Source organism: Engraulis encrasicolus, chromosome 4 (assembly GCF_034702125.1).
Source record: "Engraulis encrasicolus isolate BLACKSEA-1 chromosome 4, IST_EnEncr_1.0, whole genome shotgun sequence".
NCBI lineage: Eukaryota > Metazoa > Chordata > Actinopteri > Clupeiformes > Engraulidae > Engraulis > Engraulis encrasicolus.
In genome coordinates this window covers 35,346,519-35,359,018 of record NC_085860.1, presented here as the reverse complement: position 1 = coordinate 35,359,018, position 12,500 = coordinate 35,346,519, and the positions used below count along the sequence as shown (strand labels likewise).

Here is a 12,500-nt window from a genome sequence, read left to right as displayed (position 1 = left end):
AGAATAGCAGCACCGGACTCTTAATTTATTGTAGATTGGTTGGTGGGGTTACTTGGTTGGTTAAGCCATTTAGTCTTTAGTCAAAATAGGCTTTTAGGTTATCAACAGTTCCAGCAGTTGGATAATTAGCCTACTTAGCCTAAACATGTCGGGCTACCCTTGCCAAGAAAACTAGGGGTTCCCAACCTTTTTCAACGTTGGGGCTCACAAATCTCACAAATGTAGAAGGCCTAGGTTTGACCCAATTAACAAAGCAACTCGAATAAATAGCCAAATAAAATCCACTAAGGGGTTGCAATGTTCAGGCTATCAAACTACCTTGAAAGACAATACATCAATATTGTATAACAATACATTCTGGACAATTCTGGTTCTGGACAGAAAAAAACATTGTAGTATTTCCATACACAAATATTATTTCTATTTTTAGAAAATTATTTCAGGGTCCACTCGTAATACGTTCGTGTGCCATCCGTGGGCCCCGACATATTGTTTGGAAATCATTGCTCTACTTCATTTGATTTTGTACAAAGGGTGAAGCTGTACTTCCATCAACATGGTTGACTCAGGCCGCACATTGGAAGTGTTTCAATACAAGTATTGTCCATTTATTGTTTCACCAAGGGGTAAACAAAAATCAATGCCACTTTTCACTGATTGGTAACACAACATAACGCCTGAGACAACCAAAGAAGTACAGGTGCACCCTCTCTACGAAAATGACTGAAGTACGAGGAACTGTTATCCTGGAATAACGCCACCCTCTTCAATTGGCAAAGCTCTCCGCCCTTGCCCAGTGCTGTAAAGACGAGATCAAATTAGACTGCCTGTCGTGTTAAGGACAAAGTGACTGGAGTCCAAGCAGACATTCTGTCATTATGTCTCTGTGCTCTTGTCCAGACTCAAGGAGGGTCATGAGGAAATTACATTAGAGGAGGGCAGGGCTGGCTGGAAGAAATGGGTGTGTCTGGTGGGGCGCGCATGCGCGCGTTTGTGTGTGTGTGTGTGTGTGTGTGTGTGTGTGTGTGTGTGTGTGTGTGTGTGTGTGTGTGTGTGTGTGTGTGTGTGTGTGTGTGTGTGTCTGTGTGTGTGTGTGTGTTGTGCGTGTGTGCGTGCGTGCGTGCGTGAGTGCGCGCGTGCGTGTGTGTGTGTGTTGTGCGTGCGTGCGTGCGCGCGCGCGCGCATGTGTGTGTGTGTGTGCACACGCAGGTGTTTGTTGCTGTTTGTTTATACTCTTTGCTGAAGTCCTTGATGAATTCTAAACATAAAAGGATTAAATTGATGGTACATCAGTCTGAGTGGATACCGCCAAGTCGGGCCATAAAAAAGATTATTTCCGGTCAAGAAGGTCCAAATTTGACTTTAAAGTTGTCTTTGAGCTCACACTAAATCTTATTTCTTAAAACATATTTGTCGTCTACAACACACTCGTACAAAATCCAGAACTTTCCACTAAGTGATATTAGGGGTATGACACATTTGGCTTTGGCCTTTTTGTTGAGGACATCACCTGACACCAACCCTTTTCAAACGGCATAGTGCTTTTAATGGATCCATAAACTATTCATAACTCTGTATAGATATCCATGATTATATTCCTTCTGCATTATGAAGCTGTCATAATCCATTACCATGTCAAGACACACAGTGGGGTTTTTGTTTTGTTTTGTTTTTTTCTTTATTATTATTTTTTTACTAGCAAATACTGGACCATACATGCCCAGAAACAAAGCAGACTAATTCAGCTGATTTAAACATCACTGGCAGTTCGAAGTACCACGAATCCTCGGTGGTTACGGCCTGTTTTAAAATTAAACGAGGCTGTACACCTATTAGGAGGTAATGACTGGAAGCAAATGCCAAGTGTAGCGTGGGCTAAGCTCACCACTACACAAAATAAATTACTACATCACCAGACTAGCGTTGCTATGCAACATACTGTAGCCACTGCTCTAAGCAAGTGAGTCTAAATACGCAAAAAGGTCATCTAAAAAATACAGTCTGCTCTACACTGGATAGTACTTAGGGGGGGGAAAAACAGAGCGCTTGGAAATGTCACCGACTGAGTCTAATTATTTCCTAAAATAGCGAGGAAAATGTTGATTTCACTTGCTTCATCTGACAGTGTTATTCTTTCTGACGCCATATCAATCACTTTTCCCTTCTCAGATACAATTTTTATTGGTTAATTGGTCATCCACAGACACGCATGTGGTATATATTACTGTATATATGCATATTCCTCTCCCTCTTTCCCTCTCTTTGTGTTTCGTTCTCTCCCTCGGTGTCTCTCGTCCGTTCTCTGATGTGTTGCATAATTGGCAGGTGTGATACATGAGGCACTGCTGCGCTCACAGCATCTGTGAAAGTGTGTGAGACGGTGTGGATGTGCCATGTGCAAGTGCAAGTGTGCGTGTGTGTGTGTGTGTGTGTGCGCGCGCGTGTGTGTGTGTGTGCGCGCGCGCGCGCGCGCGTGTATGTACACCAGTGTGTGTGTGTGTGTGTATGTCTGTGTGTGTGTGTGCGTGTGTGTTTGTGTGTGCACGTAGATGTGCATGTGTGTGCGTGTGTGTGTGTGTGTGTGTGTATGTCTGTGTGTGTGTGCGTGTGTGTGTGTGTGTGTGTGTGTGTGTGTGTGTGTGCACGTGTGTGTGCGTTTGTGTGGGTGTGTGTATGTGGGGGAGGATGTATGTGCGATGAGGAGCACCAGATGGATCTGTATTCCACCTTCCCTCCTCTGATAGGCTCACAGTCCACCAGAGAAACCGGCACTCATCAATCTTCAGACAGAAGATGTGTTAATAACTGTAGCACACATACAGACTCCTGTTCCCTCTCCTTCTCTTTCTTCCTTACCCTTCATCCATCCATCCATCCATCCATCCATCCATCCATCCATCCATCCATCCATCCATCCATCCATCCCTCTCTCTCTCTCTCTCTCTCTCTGTCTCTCTCTCTCTCTCTCTCTCGCTCTCTCTCTCTCTCTCTCTCTCTCTCTCTCTGTCTCTCCCTCTCTGTTCTGTTGTTGGCGGTCCCTGTACAAGCCTCCCGTTGAGAAGCGTACAGCTGATCTACAGTGGAGGCTTGCTCATGGGGCAATAGCAACAAACAGACACGTGGCACACCTTAATCCAGCAACAGGGAGGGGTTGTCCATTCTGCGGGGAGGAGGAGTCTATAACCCATTTGTTTTTACATTGTGAGAGGCTAGGAGGTCTTTTTCAGTGGCTCAGGGGAGCGTTGGGAGGGTTTGGGGAGGGCTTCTCGGAGTCTCTTTTCATTAGTGGGCCTAAATACAACGCAAATGTCAAGAAGGAGGTCTGTCTGGTAAATTTTCTATTAGGCATGGCAAAGTTGGCCATTTGGCTGACCCGCAAGCAGAAAATGCTGAACCTGGTGTATGTAGACCCCTTAGAGGGTTTCTTGGGAATGGCTAAAAGTCGCATCAAGGTGGAATACATGTATTATCACTTGGTCAATGATTTGGAGAAATTTTCAAACGTTTGGTGTGTGGGGGGTGTGTTGTGTGAGGTTGGGGGGGACGGAGAGCTGATTGTGAACATATAGGGGGGGGGTGTTGGTCTGCTTTTGGGCAGTGGCTGTACTGTGCTAATGCATGATGGCTGAATGGTGTTAATAAAAGGCTTTTAAAGGTCTCTCTCTCTCTCTCTCTCTCTCTCTCTTTCTCTATCTCTCCCTCCCTCTCTCATGTCTCAAAAACACACTGCTGATTAGTATGGCAAGACTGAATCTTAATGTAAATGGCATTGCTGTATCCCCCCCGTCTCCAGAGCAACTATACATCCATGATACAAGCACACTGCATGACAGCGCTCGCTAGAGACACTTGGATTCTATTTATAACTTGTTTCAGAAGCTCATTCCACTCTAATGGTGGAACTGAAGGGAGAGGCTAGGTCTATATCTCTATGAATATACAAACAGACCGCATGCTTTATTATGGAGCATCTCATGCAGACTGGAGAGATCATGGCAAGCCTCCACACAGTACACTTCAACAGTACAGCTGGTTGAAACAGAGAGTGAATTATTACGCACTAGATGTTCCCCACAGCGGGCTTGAAAGACTATTTAATTAGTATGCTAGAGAGGAATTTACTGTAGGCTAGTTTATATTTTGTCTTCATTTGTTTCGGTTTTCAATGTGCTCACGCAGCAAACATCAACTCCAATGTATGAGTTTGTAATGAACATTGGTCGAATTTGTTAGAGGTTCTACAAAGAGGTTTCAAAATGACGAGAGATGGTACTCAAAGATTAGAATTTAACATGCTAATTCATAACAGAGACTGTAGCAAAACAAACATTGGATTGACACCAGAATGATTTATGATAACAGTTGTGCATTTTTTTACTTTTTAAAATAAATGTACTGTAACAAGGCACTGGATGTTTCGGATCACATAACGATTATTTTGTGGCTCTTGTAAGTAAGAGCTGATTCAAAGGACTAGACAGTGCAAATGAGTGCAGAAGAGTTGGAGTAGAGTGCCCTGTGAAGTAGTTTAAAGTAATGATGCAGGTTCAAATGCAGCTTGGCTACACACTACCTGAGCAATTTAAAATAAATCACACAAAAAGTAATGGCTGAAATACTGGTGTACACTTCTATTGCATTGCAATACCAGAACTGTTTCTTCATGCAAATAGCTTTTCTCGTATTTTCTAAGTAATGTAGCCTATAGGAAATACTACCACACCAGCAAAAGAACACACACAAACACAATCATAAGTATGAATGACAGGTGGGTAACCTAAGAAGTTAACAAATGGGTAAATATGAGCTGTAAACGTTGACATGGAAGGGAGGATACTTACAATGGCCTTGGCATTGTAGTAATCTACGTCATCTTTCTGCAGGCAAAAAGACAAAAAACAGACACAACATTTAACCAGCAGTAGGCAACCATTACAATAGTACTCATGTAAATAAATAATTAGTTGGGGATGCATTAGCATACAACAGGAGATTGGATATTATTTACACAGGTGTTTGGACGTTTTTATGTTGTAAATGATGTGTGGAAGTGGGGATACAATAGTCTTCTCCATTAGATTCCTTACAGGAGAAGAAATGAAAATAGGGCTTAGATTGAAAGCTTCAGCTTTTAGGGTTAGGAATTTTTTTTGCCTCATGTGAGGCACAAGTGAACTGAAAAGACAGATAGTGGGAGCAAGGTGTGTGTGTGTGTGTGTGTGTGTGTGTGTGTGTGTGTGTGTGTGTGTGTGTGTGTGTGTGTGTGTGAGAGAGAGAGAGAGAGAGAGAGAGAGAGAGAGAGAGAGAGAGAGAGAGAGAGAGCTTACATGCACTTTTCTGCACCACAGGCAATGTGTCCTGCTGTTATGCACTTCAGGTCAGCTTTTAATGAGATCATAGGGGGAATTAATCTCAGACCAATTATCTTCAAAAAAGGAGACAAAAAAGAAGAAGCTTCCTCTTCCTCTCTCACTCGCTTCCTCTTACTCTCCCTCTGTCCCTATGTCTGTCTTCCTCTGTCTCTGTCTGTCTGTCTGTCTGTCTGTCTGTCTGTCTGTCTGTCTGTCTGTCTGTCTCTCTCTCTCTCTCTCTCTCTCTCTCTCTCTCTCTCTAACACACACACACAGGTGCATGCAGGCAAGCACACACACACACACACACACACACACACACACACACACACACACACACACACACACACACACACACACACACACACACACACACAAACACACACACACAGGCAAACAGTACACACACACACACACACACACACACACACACACACACACACACACACACACACACACACACACACACACAGGCAAACAGTACACACACACACACACGCACACACACACACGCACACACACACACACACACGCACACACACACACACACACACACACACACACACACACACACACACACACACACACACACACACACACACACACACACATACACACACACACACACACACACACACACACACACACACACACACACACACACACACACACAGACTATACTGGACTAACGAAACACACTGCCAAGCCAAATTGTGTGTTTACAGATAAGCAGCCTCATTTTGCCACATAATGCCCAATCAGCTGTATAACGCATGTTAAAGGCCAGCAACACGAGGGGTTCACTGATCCATAAAACATCTGAAGTGCATTAATTATCCACTATGCGAATTTATTGCTAAATGGATAAAGAACAGCTGGTTTCCAATTATGGACAGTCATAACTGCACAGAATCTGATGATGGGACTAAATTTACTGCCAGAAACCAGGCCAGGTCTGGACTGGTAATCTCCCATACAGGGCATGTCCCAGTGGGCCGACAGTCCATAAGGGCTGATGCTGTTGGGTTGTTTGTATTATCTTCGAGACTGGCCAACAATGTAAAGCCGGCCGTGCAGAACTGCCTGTGCCATTTTGTGGGGCCAGTCCCACCTTCAGTCAAACCCAGGAAGTACTAAAAAGTTGTAGATCTTACTAGAGTTAGATGGGCTGACACATGCTCCCAGAAACGTCATACTTAAAGGAAAAGAAACAGGAGCTTGGTGTTGTGGACTTTACTTTTGTTGCTGGGGTTTACTTCGTCCAACACCTAATGCTATTAGGCAGATGTGCATGGTTTTTTTTTTTAGCTTGACATTGTCTTTGAACTACCCAGACCAATTCAACAGCAACAGCCAGGTCTGGAGTGGCAACCTGGCATACAGGGCATTTCCTCGGTGGGTCGACAGTCCCCATGGGCCGTTTCTATTGGGTTTTTTGCTTGTTTGTTTACTGTTTTTTTCCCTTTGAAACTAAGCCTCAATTTAGATGGAGCGGCCCATTGGTCTGAATGTATTACTACGCCTTTCATTACAGTGCCATTTCTTTATGTAGGTAATCACGTTTCATTTTGTGCAACAACTTTTGGATCTGTTTACTAATCGTGCATGGATGTTTAAATAGGGAACATGTGGAACAATTTGGTCACTTCTAACTTAAGGCACCGAATGCTGTCCGTCGGCAAAGCTGAGCCAAGCTAATGCTAATAAGTTTGGGCCGCGTGCATTGCTGACTGGGAGCGCGTCCGAAGACGTGGCTGGTCTGGAGGAGCTCATCTGAGGTCAGAGAGGAACACACTTTGTTATTGAAACACGGTGGACTGTTCCTTTAATTTAAACGGTGGACTGAGTCAACCATAATATCGTCGAAAAAATAGGGGGCTGTGTGAGAGGGGGAGGTCTATGCCAAAAATGCCCGGAATGGTTTCTGGTACCCAGTCCAGTCCTGACAACAGTGCTGCCGTGGAGTGGGGGAGCTTATGAGTAACTACCAAAACTGTGTGGTGTACAGGGTGTCGAGCATATTTTACGGATTGCTGCAGTTAAGCTAATGAGCATGAGCAGATCAAAGGGACTGGCCTTTGTGAGGGTGTGTGTGTGTGTGTGTGTGTGTGTGTGTGTGTGTGTGTGTGTGTGTGTGTGTGTGTGTGTGTGTGTGTGTGTGTGTGTGTGTGTGTGTGTGTGTATGTGTGTGTGTGTGTGTGTGTGTGTGTATGTGTGTGTGTGAGAGGGAGGGAGAGAGAGAGAGAGAGAGAGAGAGAGAGAGAGAGAGAGAAAGAGAGAGAAGATGAAGGAGAAAGTGATGAAAATGCAAAACACAAAATCAAGACTGGGTAGAGGTGGGTATTAGAAGGACATGAAAGAAATGTGTGTGTGTGTGTGTGTGTGTGTGTGTGTGTGTGCGCGCGTGTGTGCGTGCGTGCATGCGTGTGTGTGTATGTGTGTGTGTGCGTGTGTGCGTGTGTGCGTGCGTGCGTGCGCGCGCATGTGTGCGTGCGTGCATGCATACGTCTGTGTGTGTGTCTTTGTGTGTGATAGAGAGATACACAGAGAGGGAAAGAATGAGAGTGAAATGAAAAGAGAGATGGGGGGGAGAAAAGGTGAGGAGGTCACTTGTTAAACAAGCAGAGATGTCTTCAGGGCATTCGCTCAGAGCAAAATCAATGTCTTTTATGAGTGTATGTGTTAAAAAGTGGCCGGTACGCATATATGCAAATTGTGTGTGTGTGTGTGTGTGTGTGTGCACGCGCGCGCGCGTGTGTGTGTGTGTGTGTGTGTGTGTGTGTGTGTGTGTGTGTGTGTGTGTGTGTGTGTGTGTGTGTGTGTGTGTGTGTGTGTGTGTGTGAGAGAGAGAGAGAGAGAGAGAGAGAGAGAGAGAGAGAGAGAGAGTGTGTGGCAGAGAGAAAGAGAGAGAGAGAGAGATAGGTAGATACAGGAGATATATAGATAGAGAGAAAGACACAGAGAGAGAGAGAGAGAGAGAGAGAGAGAGAGAGAGAGAGAGAGAGAGAGAGAGAGAGAGAGAGAGAGAGAGAGTATGAAGCATTGTCTGTGTCCTTTTCATCAGTGAGCCCACATCACATCTCTGCCTCAGAGCATCATGAAATCAGAAGTCCTGACCTCTTGTATCAGTCTTCCTCACCCAATTCTGCCTGTCTGTCTTCGTGTCACTCACAATTGCTCATAAATATATATGGCCCAAACACACGCACGAACTCACGAATACACGAACACACGAATGCATGCGGGCACGAGCGAACGCAGGTAGCACACACACATCTAGGCATGTACACACACACGCACACACACACACACACAACCAGGCAAACGCACATGCACTCATGCGCACACTCACGCGCCTGCACACACACACACACACACACACACACACACACACACACACACACACACACACACACACACACACACACACACACACACACACACACACACACACACACACACACACACACACACACACACACACACACATAAACACACAGACACAGACACAGACAGGCTCTAACCCCAGCAGTAGGCTAGCCAGTTCTAATGTCTTGCCCTAGGAGATGAGGCGAGGCTACGAGCGCTGCTGTGAGTCCTCATTAGTGTCAACCAGTATTGTACTATTCAGTCTTCATCCTCCCATCATCCTCCTCTGCCTCCTCCTCCTCCTCCTCCTCCTCCAACGGCCGTGTTCCTCTGCCCATTACTGAACATGTGCTCAAAGCCAGATCCACTTCACTCCACTTCCTCTCCAACCCGCCACTACCACCAGTGCTGCTACTGCTGCTACTGCTGCTACTGCTGCTACTGCTGCTACTGCTGCTACTGCTGCTGCAGAGGCCATTCATTTTTCATCTCATCTAGCCACTTATTTCTCAGACCGGAGGGAAAGAGAGCGAGGTAGAGTGTGATAGTTTCAGCTAGGCTGACCTTGGATAATGGTAAAAAAAGGAAGTATGCAAGCACACACATTGTACAGTCCTGTGAATGCCGTCAGAATGAAAGCATTTAAGGAAGGCGTCTGGACCATGTTTCTCCAAAGTGTCTAAGTGCTAAACAGTTACATAGTAAGTTGCCTATGGGAAAGGGCATTCCAACCAAGTAAGTTGCTAACTTGGTTAGCGATGACAGTGTTTAGAAACAGACCCAGGGGTCTTGTGTACAGTATTAGCACATTTGCAATCAGATTAATGACGCCTCAGGAGGAGGCTTCGCCAAGAGCAATTACATTAGAGTGGACAACAACAAGAGACTGTACTCCAGGGGGGTTTACCCCTGTGGAGAGGGGAGCGTACCTATGTTCCCCGGGTCCTATGTTCCCCGGTCTTTGTATGGGACCGGGGAACTTAGGGCCCTTTTTCTAAAAAAAAAGGGTTCTATGTTCCCTGCAGTGTATCTAACCCTTCCCAAAACCATACCTAAACCTAACCTGACACAGGTGCAACAATAACCTGCGCTTTGTCATGCGGCAGCAATCTACTTAGCAGCAGCGGGGAACATAGAACCCTTTTTTGAAGAAAGGGCCCCAAGTTCCCCAGTTGCGGGGATCATAGGACCCGGGGAATATAGGACCCGGGGAACATAGGGATGACACGGTGAGGTGATTATGGTGATTGTGGTGGGTTTATAATGCTGGTTATTGCTTGGTGTGACTTTATGCATCTTCCAGGACCGGGACAAAACTCACCGGGAATTCGTCTTTCCACTTATGTGCCTCTTGAATTTCCTCCGCCCTTTCAGCAAGATTCTGAAGAGAAGGAAAGTGGATGAAAGACATGTAGAGTGAGAGGGGTTGGGTGGGGAGGCAGACAGGGAGAGAACGACAGAAGAAAACAAGAAAGAGAGAGGGGAGGGGGGAGGAGAGAGAGAGAGAGAGAGAGAGGGACAGAGAGAAAGAGAGGATGGCAAATTGTTATTGCGTTATTGATTATCTCGCACTGAGTGGGAGAGTCACCAATCCATTAGGCCGAGATTTTATGGTAGCAGCGGGCACTGCCGCCATCATCAAATCCCTCCCGTCTGAGTCACCTTTTCTCAGCACCAACATCCAACAACTCATGCACCCCGTGTTCTTGCAGTGTTTATTCAAGGATTGTATCTGCATTGTGAAATCGTTATTGTAAATCTCCCGAAAAAAAATGTAACAAATGCAATTTCATCAGGCACAGATGAGAGTATCATGAAAATGTATGACTTTTTTCCCATGTCGACACTTGGGGAGTATTAAACGCAAAGCTATCCCGTCTCCATCTCCCTGAGCCAAGCTGGATATTTTTTGTTTGTTTTTCTCTGGTGTCAACATTAATGATGCTCCAGCGCAAAGTATGTCGAGAGGATGGGGCGGAGATTTACGATGCCTTTCACGCATGCACATGTGGAAGGGGGATCTCACACTCCTCACAAAAGATCCCACATCAAAAGTCTGATGTTGCTCGCAAAGACAATTCATTTTTATGGAAAACAGGAGCTTTGTGTGTGAGTGCCATTTGTGTGAGCCCTGTGCGTTTTCCCCAGTGTGTGTGTGTGTGTGCACGTGTGTGAATGTGTGTGTGTGTGTGTGTGTGTGTGTGTGTGTGTGTGTGTGTGTGTGTGTGTGTGTGTGTGTGTGTGTGTGTGTGTGTGGGAGTGTGTGTGTGGGGGGGGGTGAGAGGGAGAGAGAGAGAGAGAGAGAGAGAGAGAGAGAGAGAGAGAGAGAGAGAGAGAGAGAGAGAGAGAGAAAGAGAGAGAGAGAGAAAGTTCACATCATATATAGAAATGATATAGAAAGAGCACACAGTGATGCAGAACAGAGCAAAACAGCAGAGCAGCACGGCAGAACGGCAGAAACTATTTCATTAGGACAACCGGAAATCATATATAAATGTTAAGAGATGAATCAGCCTTTCAGGGGACCACAGAAAATATGAATCCGATGCAGAAAGGTGCCTCTACAATGGTGCATAAATTGAACATGATGTGGGAGACGGTCTTGCATTGGTTGTCATTTCCTGCCCACGCTTGTTCCATCACGTCCTGTCAATTTTGTAGCCGAGCTGGAACACGGGGAGATGGCTATGCCCAGGGCCGGCTTAAGATGGCCTGGGGCCCGTAGGCTGCAGGTTACTGTGCACCCCCCTCCTCTCCCCCGAAAGGTAAATTTTGCAAATAATGCATATAGACAGTGTCATCATAACAAATTAGGAATAATATGTCTACCAACTGAACACAACAGATACATTTTTCAATATTGCATCGTGTCACAATTCTGATTTTTTTAAAACTTTTGGCCAATCAGGAGAACCCTGGTAGATGGGGGGACCCTAGGCTGCAGCCATATCTAGCAAGTGCATTAATGCGGCCCTGGCTATGTCACTCACACAATCCCTCCTACACCCTACCCATCACCTCCCCCAGGGCCGCCACACCACACCATCACTGAACCCCAAGCTCCCAAACTCCCCAAACACCCACACACACTCTTGCACACATGCACACACACTAATACACATACACATACACATACACATACACATACACATACACATACACATACACATACACATACACATACACATACACATACACATACACATACACATACACATACACGCACACGCATGCGTATGCGCACACGCACACGCACACGCACACGCACACGCACACACACACACACCCATCTATCCACAGACAGACTCAGACACAAAAAACAGCCACAGACACAGACAGACAGACTGACTGACAGACAGACAGACAGACACCCACCCACACAACCATACACACACACACACACACACACACACACACACACACACACACACACACACACACACACACACACACACACACACACACACACACACACACACACACACACACACACACACACACACACACACACACACACACACACACACACACACACAGGAACATCCATCCATAGTGTTATCGAAAAACAGACAGACACACACACACACACACACACACACACACACACACACACACACAGAAAGACAGAAAGAGCGAGAGAGAGAGATTCACACCACGCTAATGAGCCATCAGAAGACAGGAAGACCAGAATCAGCCTTTTGCATGACAGAAAATATAAAATATAAAATATAATAAAATAAAAAGATCACTGCTTCCTCAGCATAGATAAGGTGTGACAGC

General features: G+C 45.6%; 1 protein-coding gene across 1 annotated transcript in view; it reads right to left on the bottom strand.

The window, feature by feature from the left end:
* LOC134447700 (voltage-dependent calcium channel subunit alpha-2/delta-1) overlaps positions 1 to 12,500 on the bottom strand; it is a 172,408-nt gene that overhangs the window by 103,268 nt on the left and 56,640 nt on the right. Inside the window, exons 4-5 of the mRNA XM_063197294.1 lie at positions 10,042 to 10,101; positions 4,842 to 4,877 (exon numbers count right to left, since the gene is read on the bottom strand). Coding sequence (XP_063053364.1) covers positions 4,842 to 4,877; positions 10,042 to 10,101 — 96 coding nt within the window. The remainder of the gene's footprint in view (positions 1 to 4,841; positions 4,878 to 10,041; positions 10,102 to 12,500) is intronic.